The sequence below is a fragment of the Bemisia tabaci genome, chromosome 6 (assembly GCF_918797505.1).
Source record: "Bemisia tabaci chromosome 6, PGI_BMITA_v3".
In the NCBI taxonomy this organism is placed as follows: Eukaryota; Metazoa; Arthropoda; class Insecta; order Hemiptera; family Aleyrodidae; genus Bemisia; species Bemisia tabaci.
Window position 1 is genome coordinate 32,651,467 of NC_092798.1, and position 22,085 is coordinate 32,673,551.

The following is a 22,085-nucleotide window of genomic DNA, read 5'->3' on the forward strand; positions in this document are numbered from 1 at the left end:
TTTAAATGAAACGAGGGAGTGCCAACCACCATAAGGATTGTGGGAGGACAGAGTACAGTGGTGGATCCCAGAGCGGTTATAGGACATTTCATCAACGATTTATTGTCCGAGCACTTGTTTTTTCCAGTAGTTTAAGTCCACGCGTTTTTTTGGCAGGGGAGTTTTGCTCCACTTATCAATTATTGAGACCCAAAGTTAATTGGTCAACATGTAAATATATGTACAAACAACATTTGCTCACGACGTTTTTGGATGAAATGTACAATGTCTTGGAAGAATGAGGGTTTGCTCGTTTTTTGTTTGTTTGGTTGGCCAAATATATAATTGAGAATTTTGGCGTCAATTCCATGAGGGAAAATTCACTAAAACTCTCTACGCCTCTTTGGTGCAACAGGACTTAATTATCTTTCAAGAAAATCCCATCCTCTTATACCTGAACCGGATGAACCTTTTGATTTTCCTCAGCTAAAGGCTTTTAGATTTTTCCTGTGTACGATAACTTCGCGACTGTGCAGCACCTATGTCGCGAAATAGTTGCTTGAAACGCCGTAGCACTCAGCGGCGCGGCGGGCGACCAGCGTGACACGCGCATAGGCGCCTACAAACCTAACAGGGATACTTCACGCATTGCGCAACGCGTGAAGTATCCCGTTAGGTTTGTAGGCGCCAGTGCGCACTTCGCTTTGTGTTAGGCTACAATATTTAAACTCGCGGAGTCAGCGTGATGACTTGAATGACTTCATGATTTTGAAAGGTTTGCACGCTCTGCACGGATTATTCTCATTTAAATTGATGGGGGGAAAATATGTATTAAAGGAAAATATAACGTGTGTTTTGAAAATATTAAGGTGGGTCCGTGTCTAATTTAATGATTTCCAAAGCCTTTTAATTTTTCCTTTATATTTTGTGTTTTCACTGTGCTGCAGCGTCGTGTATTCGCAACCAAACGCTCAAAATTGGACGTGTTTGACTGTTAGTTGACTGCTACTATACATTCCGTATAGTATAGTATAGACCTTCGATAAGCAAAAAATTGAAGGATAGAGGTCATTCAGCTACACTGAAAAAATATTCGTGTTCTTGCGGTACTTTCAGTTAATACAGGAAGTGAAACACACACCAACCCAAATTTTGTGTTAATCCCGGTAAAGCTTGCGTTCAATTTGGCACAAAAAATAAAGAGGAAACCGAAAAATCCCAGTTTCAACTGAAGGCTTAGGTTACTTTGAGTTCCATTTCCCATATTAGCACAACTTATGGGTTATTTTTTCTCTCAGCGTAGGGTGGGCCCAAAAACGGCCCTAATCGATACCCCTCATTTTTCGGTATGATGTAAAATGTCTCAAAAATTGCTTTAAACTAATTTATCGCCCCTTCATTTTTTATATCGGATTCCTAATCTAGTGTTTCCTCTGTTGCAGACGTGAAGATGAGATCAGCAGTGAGCTGTGCTGGACTAATTTTCTACTTATGTTTGAGCGCGGTGCAATGTGATTACGAGGATGACAGCCTGCAAGCGGCCATCAATGCCGTGTCGCAGCGACGGAGGGCCATGGCCCTGGCACAGGCTCGGGAGTACGAGGCTGACGAACGGGGGCCTCCTAGCGAAGCCCTCGGATACCTAGACCTCCCATCAGGTAGGCAAACACATTTTAGAACTTCCGGAAAATTGCTCATCGATCAAAATGGGCCTGCTGCAAACTTACGCTGGAGCAAAAATAAGAGTTGTTTCTATCTATAAATGTCTCAAAAATCACGATGAGCGCATTGGTGAAGTTTGAAATGCACTCCTAACCAGTGTTCGAAACTCACCTTTGAGTTTTAGGAGCCATGTGGCGCATCAAGCCGATTTTAGGCGCTTTAATTTTTTTAGGGCCAATTGACTTTTTGCCTAACATATTATGGCGCATTTAGGTGAACAGTTCGCTTAAGATGTTTTCGTAACATAACTAGAACGTAGCTGTCACTTGGGAGACAAAGCCTAAGATAAACTCTGAAATAGAAAAACATTGCACTTGTAGTGCTGAAACTTTCGAATAATCACCTTGATATAAAAATTCAGATTTTTAGGGACAATTTTAGGCCACGTTGCGAGAGCCTTCATTTTTAGGCGCCATCCGCTTATTTAGGCGCGTTTGCGCGTTGGCACTGTGAGTTTCGACACTGCTCTAACTCACAATCTGCTTAAGAAATTGCGTTTTTTTTTCACCTTCCGCTTCAAAACGATTTTACGCACAGTTGGACTTTCGTTAGAGGTGTCGTTCTATCCGACCCCTGTGCACTAGGATACTTCACAATATTCAACATGGCCGACACCAATTCGCCAAAACACATGTGCCTAAACGAGATTCTAACCATTTGCTAACAACTCAGCGTGTTTACATTTACGATTTCTTCGCGTCGATAAAGATCCGCTTTGGTTGGCCTTGTGCTCCCAACTGCGATTTGCACGCGGAAGCGTCGGCTGTTGGGTATTGCTATTGCGATAGGGTTGAATGGAACGACTCCTCTAACGCCATGTTCATATGTGCCGTCGTATCATTTTTGAAGCGGGAAGCTCAAAAAATCGCAAATTTCTTACGCAGATTGTGAAGCTAGGAGTGTATTTTAAACTTTGCCAATGCGCTAATCGTGATTTTTGAGACATTTACCAATAAAATCAACTCTTATTTTTACTCTTGCAGAAGTTTGCAACAGGCCCATTAGGATAGAGTGGGACTAGACTGAGTGACATAGACTTGCAATAGAGAAAAATAAGTTTGATATCTCGTCGTTTTCTAGGACGAAGGAACGTAACTCCATTCCAAGGTTGCAAAATTGACCCAAGTAATTAAATGTTTTACAAGAATGCACTTGTGAAAATGTTTACAAAAGTCTGATTTTTGCATGAGTTCGAAGGAAAAATCACTGAAATTTTCAGTTAGAAATGCCTAAGATTCTCCGGAAAGGAAAGCAATTTACGAAGGGAAATTTGGCAACATTGAAATGTAGTTACAATCTAATGTAATGAACATGGCAAATTGGGCATATTTAAATCAAAAGGAACAATATCCATTCTGACATGAGCACTGAGATGCATAAAAATACATGCGTGACAACACAGGGCTAATGTCTTAGTGGATATTGTTCCTGTTGATTAAATACGTTTAATTAATTATCTCCTAAGATTCGATGTATATAACAAATCTAACTAAATTTTCGCAAACTAAATATTTTTGGCGGACATAAAATTCTAACTAGGACCCAAAATACCCTAACTGGACGTTTTTAAAAGGGAGAATTTTCTTTCAAGAAATTTCTGGATCAGTTGAGCATTCGGAAAGATAATATTATCTCAAAAGGAGACATGTTTATCGCATACTTTAACTAGTGAATTTTTTATGAGGATTATTCCATGAAACACATTTCTAAGGTGACAAAACCAAATGCGCTTTAGAAGTTGTTTAAGTAAGACATTTTCAGAGCAAATTCAACCAGCAGGAGAAATCAAGGAGAAATTAAAAGGATATCATAAGTAAAAGGATTTGCAGACAGCCACCCTGCAAGCAAAACTCTCTCTCTTTAAACTTTCCACTTGACTCTCAAATCTGAACTACAAGGAACGGTTTCGAAGAGGTAATAAACTCCTTCATTTTGAAATGATACAATTTACCGACCAGAGAGTTAAAATAGTTGTATTACGCGCCTGACGCAGCTTCGCGATCTGATTGCCTCTCTGTCTTTACTACTGATATTAGGACGTAACACCAGTTTCACGTGAACCAATAATGTTTATACAGCTAAAAGGGTCATCTCAGAGTATAATTACGCCCAATGATTTATTTGGTATTAGGGGCAATGTTATTATTACTCTATATAAAGCTGCTGTTCCCACTCACTCTGCCCCCCCTAGATAAAAATTGGCCGAAGCGATTTCCTTTAAAATTGGCACACGCTTAGCTATTGTAATGAGGAGTTGATTAAAATTATTCCCACTCAAATCCGCTGCTTAGGACGCCCGCAAGAGCGAAAAGTTGTTTCTCCATATAGTATTACATTGGAGATACGCGGTTGTTTACGCGCATCGCGCCGAACAGGTTCAATCCTGTTGCGTGACGTCACTGCCTTATAGACGAAATATAAGGTTTTAGGCGGTATTTTTCAACGGATTTTTGAGGAAATTGGTTAACGGGGGTATTTTTCAACGGGGATCTCGAATTTTTGGTCGGATTTTCAAAATCTCAAAATCCAAGATGGCGGTCGTGGCCTAAAATGCTAAGTCGGCTCCTGTTCGATCGATTTTCGTGAAACTCGGTATCCGGGGGTATATTTCGACGGGAAACTAGAATTTTAGGTCCGATTTTCAAAATTCAATAATCAAAAATGGCGATCGTGGTCTAAAATGCTACATCGCTTCCTGATATCGATCGATTTTTGTGAAACTCGGTATTAGGAGGTGTATTTCGACGGGAAATTAGAATTTTAGGTCCGATTTTCAAAATTCAAAAATCAAAAATGGCGATCGTGGTCTAAGTTGTTATCTTGGCTTCCGATCCATCGATTTTTGTGAAATTCGGTATTAGGAGGTGTATTTTGACGGAAAACTCGCATTTTTGGTCAGATTTTCAACATTTCCAAATCCAAGATGGCGGCCCCGCACGAAAACGCGGTCCGGACTCCTAGAACATCAATTTCTGTAAAACTTGGTGAAAAAGAAGATTAAGACATAGATGTTGTCTCCTCATCAATGTTAAAAACTGTGCGGGGCGGTGGCGGCTCGCGGAGCGAGTCGCAAGTTCGTCGCGAAGCGTAGAACTGGGGTCCAGGGGCACTCCCCGGCTAGACGTGTCAGCTCGCAAAGCGAGCTAATCACGACTAGTTATTACTCTATATAAAGCTGCTGTTCCCACTCACTATGCCCCCCCTAGATAAAAATTGGCCGAAGCGATTTCCTTTAAAATTGGTACACGCTCAGCTATTGTAATGAGGAGTTGATTAAAATTATTCCCACTCAAATCCGCTGCTTAGGACGCCCGCAAGAGCGAAAAGTTGTTTCTCCATATAGTATTACATTGGAGATACGCGGTTGTTAACGCGCATCGCGCCGAACAGGTTCAATCCTGTTGCGTGACGTCACTGCCTTATAGACGAAATATAAGGTTTTAGGCGGTATTTTTCAACGGATTTTTGAGGAAATTGGTAAGCGGGGGTATTTTTCAACGGGGATCTCGAATTTTTGGTCGGATTTTCAAAATCTCAAAATCCAAGATGGCGGCCGTGGCCTATAATGCTAAGTCGGCTCCTGTTCGATCGATTTTCGTGAAACTCGGTATCCGGGGGTACTTTTCGACGGGAAACTCGAATTTTTGGTCAGATTTTCAAAATTTCAAAATCCAAGATGGCGGCCGTGGCCTAAAATGCTAAGTCGGCTCCTGTTCGATCGATTTTCGTGAAACTCGGTATCCGGGGGTACTTTTCGACGGGGATCTCGAATTTTTGGTCGGATTTTCAAAATCTCAAAATCCAAGATGGCGGCCGTGGCCTAAAATGCTAAGTCGGCTCCTGTTCGATCGATTTTCGTGAAACTCGGTATCCGGGGGTACTTTTCGACGGGAAACTCGAATTTTTGGTTAGATTTTCAAAATTTCAAAATCCAAGATGGCGGCCGTGGCCTAAAATGCTAAGTCGGCTCCTGTTCGATCGATTTTCGTGAAACTCGGTATCCGGGGGTACTTTTCGACGGGGATCTCGAATTTTTGGTCGGATTTTCAAAATCTCAAAATCCAAGATGGCGGCCGTGGCCTAAAATGCTAAGTCGGCTCCTGTTCGATCGATTTTCGTGAAACTCGGTATCCGGGGGTACTTTTCGACGGGAAACTCGAATTTTTGGTTAGATTTTCAAAATTTCAAAATCCAAGATGGCGGCCGTGGCCTAAAATGCTAAGTCGGCTCCTGTTCGATCGATTTTCGTGAAACTCGGTATCTGGGGGTACTTTTCGACGGGGATCTCGAATTTTTGGTCGGATTTTCAAAATCTCAAAATCCAAGATGGCGGACGTGGCCTAAAATGCTAAGTCGGCTCCTGTTCGATCGATTTTCGTGAAACTCGGTATCCGGGGGTATATTTCGACGGGAAACTAGAATGTTTGGTCAGATTTTCAAAATTCAAAATTCAAGATGGCGGCCGTGGTCTAAAATGCTACATCGCTTCCTGATATCGATCGATTTTTGTGAAACTCGGTATTAGGAGGTGTATTTCGACGGGAAATTAGAATTTTAGGTCCGATTTTCAAAATTCAATAATCAAAAATGGCGATCGTGGTCTAAAATGCTACATCGCTTCCTGATATCGATCGATTTTTGTGAAACTCGGTATTAGGAGGTGTATTTCGACGGGAAATTAGAATTTTAGGTCCGATTTTCAAAATTCAAAAATCAAAAATGGCGATCGTGGTCTAAGTTGTTATCTTGGCTTCCGATCCATCGATTTTTGTGAAATTCGGCATTAGGAGGTGTATTTTGACGGAAAACTCGCATTTTTGGTCAGATTTTCAACATTTCCAAATCCAAGATGGCGGCCCCGCACGAAAACGCGGTCCGGACTCCTAGAACATCAATTTCTGTAAAACTTGGTGAAAAAGAAGATTAAGACATAGATGTTGTCTCCTCATCAATGTTAAAAACTGTGCGGGGCGGTGGCGGCTCGCGGAGCGAGTCGCAAGTTCGTCGCGAAGCGTAGAACTGGGGTCCAGGGGCACTCCCCGGCTAGACGTGTCAGCTCGCAAAGCGAGCTAATCACGACTAGTTTACTCTATATAAAGCTGCTGTTCCCACTCACTATGCCCCCCCTAGATAAAAATTGGCCGAAGCGATTTCCTTTAAAATTGGTACACGCTCAGCTATTGTAATGAGGAGTTGATTAAAATTATTCCCACTCAAATCCGCTGCTTAGGACGCCCGCAAGAGCGAAAAGTTGTTTCTCCATATAGTATTACATTGGAGATACGCGGTTGTTAACGCGCATCGCGCCGAACAGGTTCAATCCTGTTGCGTGACGTCACTGCCTTATAGACGAAATATAAGGTTTTAGGCGGTATTTTTCAACGGATTTTTGAGGAAATTGGTAAGCGGGGGTATTTTTCAACGGGGATCTCGAATTTTTGGTCGGATTTTCAAAATCTCAAAATCCAAGATGGCGGCCGTGGCCTATAATGCTAAGTCGGCTCCTGTTCGATCGATTTTCGTGAAACTCGGTATCCGGGGGTACTTTTCGACGGGAAACTCGAATTTTTGGTTAGATTTTCAAAATTTCAAAATCCAAGATGGCGGCCGTGGCCTAAAATGCTAAGTCGGCTCCTGTTCGATCGATTTTCGTGAAACTCGGTATCTGGGGGTACTTTTCGACGGGGATCTCGAATTTTTGGTCGGATTTTCAAAATCTCAAAATCCAAGATGGCGGACGTGGCCTAAAATGCTAAGTCGGCTCCTGTTCGATCGATTTTCGTGAAACTCGGTATCCGGGGGTACTTTTCGACGGGAAACTCGAATTTTTGGTTAGATTTTCAAAATTTCAAAATCCAAGATGGCGGCCGTGGCCTAAAATGCTAAGTCGGCTCCTGTTCGATCGATTTTCGTGAAACTCGGTATCTGGGGGTACTTTTCGACGGGGATCTCGAATTTTTGGTCGGATTTTCAAAATCTCAAAATCCAAGATGGCGGACGTGGCCTAAAATGCTAAGTCGGCTCCTGTTCGATCGATTTTCGTGAAACTCGGTATCCGGGGGTACTTTTCGACGGGGAACTCGAATTTTTGGTCAGATTTTCAAAATTTCAAAATCCAAGATGGCGGCCGTGGCCTAAAATGCTAAGTCGGCTCCTGTTCGATCGATTTTCGTGAAACTCGGTATCTGGGGGTACTTTTCGACGGGGATCTCGAATTTTTGGTCGGATTTTCAAAATCTCAAAATCCAAGATGGCGGACGTGGCCTAAAATGCTAAGTCGGCTCCTGTTCGATCGATTTTCGTGAAACTCGGTATCCGGGGGTATATTTCGACGGGAAACTAGAATGTTTGGTCAGATTTTCAAAATTCAAAAATTCAAGATGGCGGCCGTGGTCTAAAATGCTACATCGCTTCCTGATATCGATCGATTTTTGTGAAACTCGGTATTAGGAGGTGTATTTCGACGGGAAATTAGAATTTTAGGTCCGATTTTCAAAATTCAATAATCAAAAATGGCGATCGTGGTCTAAAATGCTACATAGCTTCCTGATATCGATCGATTTTTGTGAAACTCGGTATTAGGAGGTGTATTTCGACGGGAAATTAGAATTTTAGGTCCGATTTTCAAAATTCAAAAATCAAAAATGGCGATCGTGGTCTAAGTTGTTATCTTGGCTTCCGATCCATCGATTTTTGTGAAATTCGGCATTAAGAGGTGTATTTTGACGGAAAACTCGCATTTTTGGTCAGATTTTCAACATTTCCAAATCCAAGATGGCGGCCCCGCACGAAAACGCGGTCCGGACTCCTAGAACATCAATTTCTGTAAAACTTGGTGAAAAAGAAGATTAAGACATAGATGTTGTCTCCTCATCAATGTTAAAAACTGTGCGGGGCGGTGGCGGCTCGCGGAGCGAGTCGCAAGTTCGTCGCGAAGCGTAGAACTGGGGTCCAGGGGCACTCCCCGGCTAGACGTGTCAGCTCGCAAAGCGAGCTAATCACGACTAGTTACTCTATATAAAGCTGCTGTTCCCACTCACTCTGCCCCCCCTAGATAAAAATTGGCCGAAGCGATTTCCTTTAAAATTGGCACACGCTTAGCTATTGTAATGAGGAGTTGATTAAAATTATTCCCACTCAAATCCGCTGCTTAGGACGCCCGCAAGAGCGAAAAGTTGTTTCTCCATATAGTATTACATTGGAGATACGCGGTTGTTTACGCGCATCGCGCCGAACAGGTTCAATCCTGTTGCGTGACGTCACTGCCTTATAGACGAAATATAAGGTTTTAGGCGGTATTTTTCAACGGATTTTTGAGGAAATTGGTAAGCGGGGGTATTTTTCAACGGGGATCTCGAATTTTTGGTCGGATTTTCAAAATCTCAAAATCCAAGATGGCGGCCGTGGCCTTAAATGCTAAGTCGGCTCCTGTTCGATCGATTTTCGTGAAACTCGGTATCCGGGGGTTTTTTTCGACGGGAAACTCGAATTTTTGGTCAGATTTTCAAAATTTCAAAATCCAAGATGGCGGCCGTGGCCTAAAATGCTAAGTCGGCTCCTGTTCGATCGATTTTCGTGAAACTCGGCATCCGGGGGTACTTTTCGACGGGAAACTCGAATTTTTGGTCGGATTTTCAAAATTTCAAAATCCAAGATGACGGCCGTGGCCTAAAATGCTAAGTCGGCTCCTGTTCGATCGATTTTCGTGAAACTCGGTATCCGGGGGTACTTTTCGACGGGGATCTCGAATTTTTGGTCGGATTTTCAAAATCTCAAAATCCAAGATGGCGGTCGTGGCCTAAAATGCTAAGTCGGCTCCTGTTCGATCGATTTTCGTGAAACTCGGTATCCGGGGGTATATTTCGACGGGAAACTAGAATTTTAGGTCCGATTTTCAAAATTCAATAATCAAAAATGGCGATCGTGGTCTAAAATGTTACATCGCTTCCTGATATCGATAGATTTTTGTGCAACTACCGATTAGGAGGTGTATTTCGACGGGAAATTAGAATTTTAGGTCCGATTTTCAAAATTCAAAAATCAAAAATGGCGATCGTGGTCTAAGTTGTTATCTTGGCTTCCGATCCATCGATTTTTGTGAAATTCGGTATTAGGAGGTGTATTTTGACGGAAAACTCGCATTTTTGGTCAGATTTTCAACATTTCCTAATCCAAGATGGCGGCCCCGCACGAAAACGCGGTCCGGACTCCTAGAACATCAATTTCTGTAAAACTTGGTGAAAAAGAAGATTAAGACATAGATGTTGTCTCCTCATCAATGTTAAAAACTGTGCGGGGCGGTGGCGGCTCGCGGAGCGAGTCGCAAGTTCGTCGCGAAGCGTAGAACTGGGGTCCAGGGGCACTCCCCGGCTAGACGTGTCAGCTCGCAAAGCGAGCTAATCACGACTAGTTACTCTATATAAAGCTGCTGTTCCCACTCACTCTGCCCCCCCTAGATAAAAATTGGCCGAAGCGATTTCCTTTAAAATTGGTACACGCTTAGCTATTGTAATGAGGAGTTGATTAAAATTATTCCCACTCAAATCCGCTGCTTAGGACGCCCGCAAGAGCGAAAAGTTGTTTCTCCATATAGTATTACATTGGAGATACGCGGTTGTTTACGCGCATCGCGCCGAACAGGTTCAATCCTGTTGCGTGACGTCACTGCCTTATAGACGAAATATAAGGTTTTAGGCGGTATTTTTCAACGGATTTTTGTGGAAATTGGTAAGCGGGGGTATTTTTCGAACGAGGGATCTCGAATTTTTGGTCGGATTTTCAAAATTTCAAAATCCAAGATGGCGGCCGTGGCCTAAAATGCTAAGTCGGCTCCTGTTCGATCGATTTTCGTGAAACTCGGCATCCGGGGGTACTTTTCGACGGGAAACTCGAATTTTTGGTCGGATTTTCAAAATTTCAAAATCCAAGATGGCGGCCGTGGCCTAAAATGCTAAGTCGGCTCCTGTTCGATCGATTTTCGTGAAACTCGGTATCCGGGGGTACTTTTCGACGGGAATCTCGAATTTTTGGTCGGATTTTCAAAATCTCAAAATCCAAGATGGCGGCCGTGGCCTAAAATGCTAAGTCGGCTCCTGTTCGATCGATTTTCGTGAAACTCGGTATCCGGGGGTATATTTCGACGGGAAACTAGAATTTTAGGTCCGATTTTCAAAATTCAATAATCAAAAATGGCGATCGTGGTCTAAAATGTTACATCGCTTCCTGATATCGATAGATTTTTGTGCAACTACCGTATTAGGAGGTGTATTTCGACGGGAAATTAGAATTTTAGGTCCGATTTTCAAAATTCAAAAATCAAAAATGGCGATCGTGGTCTAAGTTGTTATCTTGGCTTCCGATCCATCGATTTTTGTGAAATTCGGTATTAGGAGGTGTATTTTGACGGAAAACTCGCATTTTTGGTCAGATTTTCAACATTTCCTAATCCAAGATGGCGGCCCCGCACGAAAACGCGGTCCGGACTCCTAGAACATCAATTTCTGTAAAACTTGGTGAAAAAGAAGATTAAGACATAGATGTTGTCTCCTCATCAATGTTAAAAACTGTGCGGGGCGGTGGCGGCTCGCGGAGCGAGTCGCAAGTTCGTCGCGAAGCGTAGAACTGGGGTCCAGGGGCACTCCCCGGCTAGACGTGTCAGCTCGCAAAGCGAGCTAATCACGACTAGTTACTCTATATAAAGCTGCTGTTCCCACTCACTCTGCCCCCCCTAGATAAAAATTGGCCGAAGCGATTTCCTTTAAAATTGGTACACGCTTAGCTATTGTAACGAGGAGTTGATTAAAATTATTCCCGTTCAAATCCGCTGCTTAGGACGCCCGCAAGAGCGAAAAGTTGTTTCTCCATATAGCATTACATTGGAGATACGCGGTTGTTTACGCGCATCGCGCCGAACAGGTTCAATCCTGTTGCGTGACGTCACTGCCTTATAGACGAAATATAAGGTTTTAGGCGGTATTTTTCAACGGATTTTTGTGGAAATTGGTTGCGGGGGTATTTTTCAACGGGGATCTCGAATTTTTCGTCGGATTTTCAAAATCTCAAAATCCAAGATGGCGGCCGTGGCCTAAAATGCTAAGTCGGCTCCTGTTTGATCGATTTTCGTGAAACGCGGTATCCAGGGTATTTTTCGACGAGAAACTCGAATTTTTGGTCGGATTTTCAAAATCTCAAAATCCAAGATGGCGGCCGTGGCCTAAAATGCTAAGTCGGCTTCTGTTCTATCGATTTTCGTGAAACTCGGTATCCGCAGGTATTTTTCGACGAGAAACTCGAATTTTTGGTCAGATTTTCAAAATTTCCAAATCCAAGATGGCGGCCGTGGCCTAAAATGCTAAGTCGGCTCCTGTTATATCGATTTTCGTGAAACTCGGTATCCAGGGGTATTTTTCGACGAGAAACTCGAATTTTTGGTCGGATTTTCAAAATCTCAAAATCCAAGATGGCGGCCGTGGCCTAAAATGCTAAGTCGGCTCCTGTTCTATCGATTTTCGTGAAACTCGGTATCCGCAGGTATTTTTCGACGAGAAACTCGAATTTTTGGTCAGATTTTCAAAATTTCCAAATCCAAGATGGCGGCCGTGGCCTAAAATGCTAAGTCGACTCCTGTTCTATCGATTTTCGTGAAACTCGGTATCCAGGAGTACTTTTCGACGGGGAACTCGAATTTTTGGTTAGATTTTCAAAATTTCAAAATCCAAGATGGCGGCCGTGGCCTAAAATGCTATATCGCTTCCTGATATCGATTGATTTTTGTGAAATTCGGTATTAGGGGGTATATTTCGACGGGAAATTAGAATTTAAGGTCCGATTTTCAAAATTCAAAAATCCATGATGACGAACGTGGTCTAAATTGCTATCTTGGCTTCCGATCCATCGATTTTTGTGAAATTCGGTATTAGGAGGTGTATTTCGACGTAAAATTAGAATTTTAGGTCCGATTTTCAAAATTCAAAAATCAAAAATGGCGAACGTGGTCTAAATTGTTATCTCGGCTTCCGATCCATCGCTTTTTGTGAAATTCGGTATTAAGAGGTGTATTTCGACGGAAAACTCGCATTTTTTGTCAGATTTTCAACATTTCCAAATCCAAGATGGCGGCCCCGCATGGAAACGCGGTCCGGACTCCTAGAACATCAATTTCTGTAAAACTTGGTGAAAAAGAAGATTAAGACATAGATGTTGTATCCTCATCAATGTTAAAAACTGTGCGGGGCGGTGGCGGCTCGCGGAGCGAGTCGCAAGTTCGTCGCGAAGCGTAGAACTGGGGTCCAGGGGCACTCCCCGGCTAGACGTGTCAGCTCGCAAAGCGAGCTAATCACGACTAGTTACTCTATATAAAGCTGCTGTTCCCACTCACTATGCCCCCCCTAGATAAAAATTGGCCGAAGCGATTTCCCTTAAAATTGGTACACGCTTAGCTATTGTAATGAGGAGTTGATTAAAATTATTCCCGCTCAAATCCGCTGCTTAGGACGCCCGTAAGAGCGAACAGTTGTTTCTCCATATAGTATTACATTGGAGATACGCGGTTGTTTACGCGCATCGCGCCGAACAGGTTCAATCCTGTTGCGTGACGTCACTGCCTTATAGACGAAATATAAGGTTTTAGGCGGTATTTTTCAACGGATTTTTGTGGAAATTGGTAAGCGGGGGTATTTTTCGGGAAACTCGGTATCCAGGGGTACTTTTCGACGGGGATCTCGAATTTTTGGTCGGATTTTCAAAATCTCAAAATCCAAGATGGCGGCCGTGGCCTAAAATGCTAAGTCGGCTCCTGTTCGATCGATTTTCGGGAAACTCGGTATCCAAGGGTACTTTTCGACGGGGATCTCGAATTTTTGGTCGGATTTTCAAAATCTCAAAATCCAAGATGGCGGCCGTGGCCTAAAATGCTAAGTCGGCTCCTGTTCGATCGATTTTCGGGAAACTCGGTATCCAGGGGTACTTTTCGACGGGGATCTCGAATTTTTGGTCGGATTTTCAAAATCTCAAAATCCAAGATGGCGGCCGTGGCCTAAAATGCTAAGTCGGCTCCTGTTCGATCGATTTTTCGTGAAATTCGGTATCCGGGGTATATTTCGACGGGAAACTAGAATGTTTGGTCAGATTTTCAAAATTCAAAAATCAAAAATGGCGAACGTGGTCTAAATTGTTATCTCGGCTTCCGATCCATCGATTTTTGTGAAATTCGGTATAAGGAGGTGTATTTTGACGGAAAACTCGCATTTTTGGTCAGATTTTCAACATTTCCAAATCCAAGATGGCGGCCCCGCACGAAAACACGGTCCGGACTCCTAGAACATCAATTTCTGTAAAACTTGGTGAAAAAGAAGATTAAGACATAGATGTTGTCTCCTCAGCAATGTTAAAAACTGTGCGGGGCGGTGGCGGCTCGCGGAGCGAGTCGCAAGTTCGTCGCAAAGCGTAGAACTGGGGTCCAGGGGCACTCCCCGGCTACGAGTGTCAGCTCGCAAAGCGAGCTAATTACGACTAGTTTTTCATATTGACGGGAATAAACTCAGGTATTTTGGGCGCGAAATTCTCTTAATTCCTGGAAAGAGGAAAGTTATTTTTCTGAATTCAATGATATTCCAAGAATTCTACTTTTATTCAGCAGAATGAGGTCCATTCTTTACGAGAAAACGGTAAAGAAATGCGCAATTTTTGATTTCAAATTAAATATAGACCCATTTGATACGACCCAGTTCACACAATTCTCTCCCTGTTCCGGCGAAGTTGAAGGACGAATATAATGCGACAAAATTGAGTCGAGTGAACTTTCATTTGTAACTTTTCTTGTAACTTTTCTTGCAACTTTTCATCCAATTTGAAAGCCTTCGAGGAGGGAAAGTTAAACGGGCCGTCACATTTCAGTTATCCTCCACCTATTCTGAAGATCGCTATTCTCTCAAGCTTGTATTACAAGCTCTAATAATAAAGATTTAATGTGTCAAATGAACTTTTCTAACTTAAAATGGGCTATAGGTTGGAAATGATATTTTGAGTTTGGGAATTTGAGGTATAACCGACCATATTTCAATGTAAAATTTGACTCGAAACACGGTTGTCTGATTGCCTTTCTCCTGAATTAACTTCCAGACTCATAAAAAGCTTACAAGAAAGTCTGCAATAATGACGGATCATTAAATTGTGGAAGTGTTCATCTCGAAAAGTAATAAAATTCTCTCTGCGGAGATAAGACTATATAGTGTAAGGAGTTGCCATATGTACCTAAAGGCTAAAATTGCTATCATGGCATTGTGAGTGCCCTCACAAAAGGAAAAGCCGTAACTGCGCAGTGCGCATCTATGAGCAAAAAATTGCAATTTCCGTGTACGTAAAATTATGAATTAAAAAAATGATTCCACAGGTTGCCTGGCAAGGCCTGAGGTCAGGTTGTTGCGCAGTTTTTCACTTATTTTTCGTGTCTTGTGACTTAAAATGAGCCTGCAGCAGCTCTAAACGTTATGCCAAAATTTATTTTTTCGAGTTTTAGTCTTATTTTACCCATTACTTTAGTCACTCTTTCATGCACACAGAAATTTATTTGTCATGAGATGGATTCTTTCGAAATTCATTATTTTAAAAGAGATGGGCTCTCTCATAACGCAACACTTTACCACGGTTAAAGTCACAATTTTGAGAACTTATACATATGCATATACTTGGATCGGATCCTTTCAAAAAATCACGAGTTCCCCGTTAATGAGGTTTGCGAATTGCGAATCATCCCCTCTCGATGCTGGAATTTCAGTAGACATTTTATGTGGCGCTTAGTAAGTCGGCGATCGACGTAGGTATAACACTTCGTATAAGGATTTCGATCGGATTTCCTTTGTCACATCCTTATGCCACCTTCGGTTGTAGACTCGGCGGATTTTCGCGCCTAGAATGGCATGCCTTTAAAGGTCTACGTTTGGTCACAACACGACATAATTAAGAAATGGACCGCGTTTAGCAGAAAGAAACCAAGCCACATCAACTATCGCCTAATTTAATTGAGCATTTTAATTTTTTATAAGTGACCGTTTGCGCGGATTCCTTTAAATGATTACATTTCATTTAGCCACGGTTCGTGGCGCCACGCAACAAAAATTGTTGCGTTTAGCCACAAGTCATAGGTGCTGTGTGGCTAAATGAAACATTCAAAATGAGTGTGGCTAAATGCAACAAATTTTGTTGCGTGGCGCCACGCAACAAAAGTACACAGATTAGTGAGATAGATTTGAGTTGACTCATGAATACTAAGGGTAATCTTCTAGGCGAAGCATATTAGATTAGGTAAATTTAGACAGCCACAATTCAACATATTGTTAGCGAGGCCCACGTCGCGTCGCATCGGACCTGACCTAACCCAACCTAACCTAACCTAACCTAACCTAACCTAACCTAACCTAACCTAACCTAACATAACCTAACATAACCTAACCTAACCTAACCTCAGGTGGATTAGGCCCTGTGGCGCTGGGCCCGGATTTTTTCATGCGCTGGTGCGTGGTGCCACGCTCGAAAGTTTATCAAAGTTGGTTGGGCAGTTTTTTACGAAAGTCAAAGATGAGCGGAAAGTCAACTGTAAGCAGAACTTTGTGGCAGGTTGCACCAGAACTTAAGCAGTTTTAAACATAAGGGAAATTTGAGGATTTTGCAGGGGTGTGGCGCCACACTGAGCGTGGCGCCAAGATCTGTGGCTCATTGCACGGTAGCCCTGTTGGCTGCGGTGCAATGAGCCACAGATAACTCAGATCACACATAACTTCTGTGGCTAAATGCAACATTTTTTGTTGCGTGGCGCCACGCAACAAAATTTGTTGCATTTAGCCACACTAATTTTGAATGTTTCATTTAGCCACACGGCACCTATAACTTGTGGCTAAACGCAACAATTTTTGTTGCGTGGCGCCACGAGCCGTGGCTAAATGAACAGATACCCTTTAAATTCTCAAGGAGTTTGCTTCGTACTATGCACTGGAAAAAAAAATCACACTGTATCTAGAGTTCAGACTCTTGAAAACATTGACAAGAAAAAGGACTCTTGATTCAATCAGATTTAAGCTTAAATCAAAAGGAAATCCGCTCAAATTAAGAGGCTTGGTTCTTGATTTAAGCTTAAATCTGATTGAATCAAGAGTATTTTTTCTTGTCGATGTTTTTAAGAGTCTGGACTCTAGATTCAATGTGTTTTTTCCAGTGTGCAGAGAATTCACTGAAATTTGCACAAAAATCCGCACAACCGTCGCCATGTAAAAAATAAAATTGCTCGATTGAATTTGGCAGTAGCATGATATGCCTTGATTCTTTTCTGCCGAACGCGGTCCAAATGTTGTATTCCTAAAAAAATGTACTTCTGCGCACTGATCTTACTTCTTTTTGTGGTCCAGGTGACGTCCGGCTGGAAGGTCCCGGCTACAACTACCAAATGCTCCTCTCCCAGGGGCGCGGTCCCTACTCGAAAGACGACCTCGAATCCCAGAACGACCGGAGCAGATCCCTCGAAGAGGCTCTCTCCGAATACATAAACAGCGTCTCCCCCGACGAGATCGCCGAGAAACGCTCCGCCTTCCGGGAGCTCTCCGAACAGCCCGAGATCCTCCAACGACTCGGTGCCCGGAGCGACGACCCCTTCCTGACCTCCTTCCGGGAGCGCGCGAAACCGGTTTACGAGGACCGGCACCGGAGCAGCCACGAGGAGGACGAGAGGGAGTACCTGGAGGAGTACCTAGACGCCCTTAACGACGCCGTCAACACCTACCTCCAGAACACCATCCCCCTCGAGAAGAACTACAAGGACAAACGCCAGGACTTCGACACCGGCTACGACTTCTTCAACTCGCCCCTGCCGGCGTGGAAGCGCGGTGGCAAGTACGCCTACGGCATCAACCTCTACGACGACCAGAAGCGGCCCTTGGAGAAACCGCCGAAGATCCCCGGGAGTCTAGGCCACCACATAATGCGCAAGCGGTTGTGGCGAGATGGTTCCGTGGATAAAGGACACAAGCGCGTCTTGAAACGCTCCTCGAAATTAGTCAGGAGCAAGAAGGACGCCCGCAAGCTCCACGAGAAGACTGACCCGAACGTCGCGAAGGAGTTGTCCGGGATCTTCATGACGCCGAAGAACAATCAAACGAAGAACAAGACGGAGGTGGAGTTGAAGGTCAAATTAGACACCACGACGAAGCCGCCGGTGAAGCAGGAGCCCAAGAGCAAGACGAAGCAGAAGTTGGGACAGAAGGAGGAGGCGACGAACTCGGAGATCCCGAAGCCGATCGCCATGTCCAAGAAGTCGATCGACTGGTCGGATTACTTCGGGATCGACCGGAGGCGGAAGAAGTCGGTCGATGACAACTGGCTGCTGGACCAGTATCTCCAGGCCTACGCGCGGGAGAACCAGGGCAAGTCGGAGACCCAGGAGGAGCTGGAGAAGGCGGAGAACTACGAGATGCTGATGGACTCGCTGCGGGAGGCGGCCGACGCGATCATCGCCAAGGCGGTCAAGTACACGGGCGCCCACGAGGGGATCCGCAACGAGCAGGTGATCGACAAGGTGCGGGAGCAGGTCATGAACCAGCTGGCGCTCGCCTACGACCTGGAGAACATTCGGCGCATCCTGGAGGAGCACCGCGCCGAGCAGGAGCCCTACCGAGGTAAGAAACCGTCCTACGCGTAAAGAGAGGCCGTCGACTGCATTTAAAACACCGGGCGCCGGGCTTTATTTTTTCGGGGGGATTTTGCTGTTACATACAGGGTTATTCAAAAGTTACGCACCACTGGCCATAACTTTAGTTCTAATTATGATATCGATTTGCGGTTTGTGGCGTCCTTCCTCATATCGAGGGGGAAACTTTTTGAGGTACTTCCCACTTCTTCACCCCCCCAGGGGGAGGGGGGGCGGGGGGCAACTCAAAAATTTCAAATGGCAACCCCCATCATGTGATACATCGTTAGAAAGAGCATGAAAAAAGAAAATTTTTGGCGCAAACCGGAAGTCGATCTGACCCCCCTATCAAAAGTTAGGGGGGTCCAAAGGTTATTTAGGGGGTCCGTACCTTCATTTTTTAGAGTGGCTTCGGCGGCTCTTGGACATACCGTTTCTCTTTTCAAAGAGTCCTCGAATACTCCAGGTCTGATACCGAAGTCTTCATATTGCCCCCGGGCCACCACAGCCCCCCCGTAGGGGGAGGGGGGCCTGTTACAATGAAACATTGCATTAAAATGCGGAAAGTCACAGAAGAGCTTCAAACTTAGCATCAAATCCGAGTGGAACTTCTTGCCAATGTTAACGCAAACGCAGCCTGCGACTTTAAAGTGAGTTTTCAAAACTCTTAGCCCCCTGCCCCCCTCATTTTTGGTTGCAGAGAGGGTAAAAACCGGGAAATTCACTACAAATAAGCCCGAAACTAATGTCCAACTTGAGAAGGACCCTTGAAACGTTGCGATCAGTCGGAGCATTGAAATACAGGGACTGCCGCCCCCTTAAAGTACGGAAACATCCATAAAACCCCCGCTGCCCCCCTCATTTTTTGTTGCGGAGCGGGTCAAAACCGGGAAAATCGCCAGAAATGATGCCCGAAACTACTGTCCAACTTGACGCGGATCCTTGAAACGTTGCGCCCAGTCGAAGAACTGCAATATAGGGACTGCCTCCCACTTTAGGGACGGAAACATCCATAAAACCCCCGCTGCCCCCCTCTTTTTTCGTTGCAGAGCTGGTAAGAACCGGGAAATTCGCCAGAAATGATGCCCCGGTTCCTATAACAGCCCCGTAATGAAAAATGAGCGGGAGGCAACGAACGGGCTTTTATGGATGATTCCATCCTTAAAGTGCGCGGCAGTTCCTGTGTTGCAGTTCTCCGACTGGCGCAACGTTTCAAGGGTCCGCGTCAGTTGGACAGTAGTTTCCGGCATCATTTCTGGCGAATTTCCCGGTTCTTACCAGCTCTGCAACGAAAAAAGAGGGGGGCAGCGGGGGTTTTATGGATGTTTCCGTCCCTAAAGTGGGAGGCAGTCCCTATATTGCAGTTCTTCGACTGGGCGCAACGTTTCAAGGATCCGCGTCAAGTTGGACAGTAGTTTCGGGCATCATTTCTGGCGATTTTCCCGGTTTTGACCCGCTCCGCAACAAAAAATGAGGGGGGCAGCGGGGGTTTTATGGATGTTTCCGTACTTTAAGGGGGCGGCAGTCCCTGTATTTCAATGCTCCGACTGATCGCAACGTTTCAAGGGTCCTTCTCAAGTTGGACATTAGTTTCGGGCTTATTTGTAGTGAATTTCCCGGTTTTTACCCTCTCTGCAACCAAAAATGAGGGGGGCAGGGGGCTAAGAGTTTTGAAAACTCACTTTAAAGTCGCAGGCTGCGTTTGCGTTAACATTGGCAAGAAGTTCCACTCGGATTTGATGCTAAGTTTGAAGCTCTTCTGTGACTTTCCGCATTTTAATGCAATGTTTCATTGTAACAGGCCCCCCTCCCCCTACGGGGGGGCTGTGGTGGCCCGGGGGCAATATGAAGACTTCGGTATCAGACCTGGAGTATTCCAGGACTCTTTGAAAAGAGAAACGGTATGTCCAAGAGCCGCCGAAGCCACTCTAAAAAATGAAGGTACGGACCCCCTAAATAACCTTTGGACCCCCCTAACTTTTGATAGGGGGGTCAGATCGACTTCCGGTTTGCGCCAAAAATTTTCTTTTTTCATGCTCTTTCTAACGATGTATCACATGATGGGGGTTGCCATTTGAAATTTTTGAGTTGCCCCCCGCCCCCCCTCCCCCTGGGGGGGTGAAGAAGTGGGAAGTACCTCAAAAAGTTTCCCCCTCGATATGAGGAAGGACGCCACAAACCGCAAATCGATATCATAATTAGAACTAAAGTTATGGCCAGTGGTGCGTAACTTTTGAATAACCCTGTATGCGACGAAATTTACTTTAGTGTTTTATTTGGAAATAAATGTTTATTTTTAAGTTTTGTTTAACGTGGAGTTGTTCTTTCTCGGCTGGCTCCTTCTCACTAACCTTCGAGTCGATGGAATAGTGGCAAAAACGTTTGTCGCCTCCTGTGGTGTAGTGGTTGTAGCGCTGGCTCTACAATCAGGAGGTTCCGGGTTCGATTCCCGGCTAGGCAACCCGAGTTTGATGGTCTCAAACAACGGTTGCCTTGGGCTGGTGCATGGTATGGACGGAGGGGGGAGGGGCTCTAACTGGAAGCGCAAGGATTACTACTTGTGTGGTATTTGAAGTAGTAAAAAAAAAAAAAAAAAATGCTCTCAGGGTCGTAGGTTAGTATTCCAAAGGTCCATCTTTTTGAAAAAACCAAAACTTGTATTAAAAAGTTTAAAAAAACATTTTTAAGTGGAGAATGACCTATTAAATATCCGAGCAATCAAAAACCGACAGTCTGGTTAACGTGGCAGGCGATACCTAAAGTTCAGCAAATTAGCAAACGCCGTTTTCCTCACCTGACTACATCAGCAGAGCCCGCCAAAGATATCGCATCCAATGCGACCCATTTTTGGCATTTTTAAAAAGGGGTCTCTTTGTCGTTTAGGTTGGGGAAAACATTTGAAAAAATTATACAAGAGGCTTAACTCACTCCGTACTTTCAAAAAATGAATTAAAATGGGTTCTATTGGCCCATTGGCGGGTTCTCTTCCGCCTTAGGCGTTCTTTGCCCTTCAACCGCTACTCTGTATGTGCTGACATGAATAAGACTTGCTTTTATCCCAACATACAGAGAGTGGGAGTAAGCTCTAGATGAGAGATGCATGGAAAAGTTCTCTGTTTTCAGGGAAAGGAACGGCAATGTTTTTATTTTACATGTCCTTCGCCAACTCTTAGTGAGCTTCTATGAGATACATGAACTCTTCAGCTGCAAAAATCTTTAAATGGTAGACAAATGAAAAGTATAAATTTAAAAAGTCGAGTTAGATAAAACATCAAAATTTTGAAAAAGAGCAATAGACAAAGAACAAATGGAAAAAGAGTCTTCTCTAGCAAGAATCGCCTTGAAGGATCATTTTTCTGTCAACTTATCTCAAGGCAACTAGTTGCACGGCCATATAGGCCGAAAATCAGAGTTTATCGCCTAAAAATAAGGTGCATTGCGCCGAAGTAGTAACTAAAAACAGGCGCAGTTTTGACGTCAGATCCAACCTTCCTTTTTGGAAAAAGTTACGTTCCTTTATCAAAAATCTTTATGGATCCTAAAAACTTGTTGCCATTGAATGATGGAGTCTTACCAGTAAAATGACTCCTGGAATTTTGCGTAAAATTAGAAAGTTAATTATTAGAAACTAAACTTCATGTAAAATAAGTAATATATGGTGATATAAGTACACAAAGAAAGTACGTACAAAAATTTGTAGAGGTGTTTCATC

At 44.0% G+C, this 22,085-nt stretch overlaps 1 protein-coding gene across 1 annotated transcript in view; it reads left to right on the top strand.

The window, feature by feature from the left end:
- LOC109044138 (uncharacterized) overlaps nt 1-22,085 on the top strand; it is a 68,191-nt gene that overhangs the window by 36,561 nt on the left and 9,545 nt on the right. The window contains exons 2-3 of the mRNA XM_072301170.1: nt 1,422-1,637; nt 17,100-18,362. Of these exons, the coding sequence (XP_072157271.1) occupies nt 1,430-1,637; nt 17,100-18,362 (1,471 nt within the window). The 5' untranslated portion in view covers nt 1,422-1,429. The remainder of the gene's footprint in view (nt 1-1,421; nt 1,638-17,099; nt 18,363-22,085) is intronic.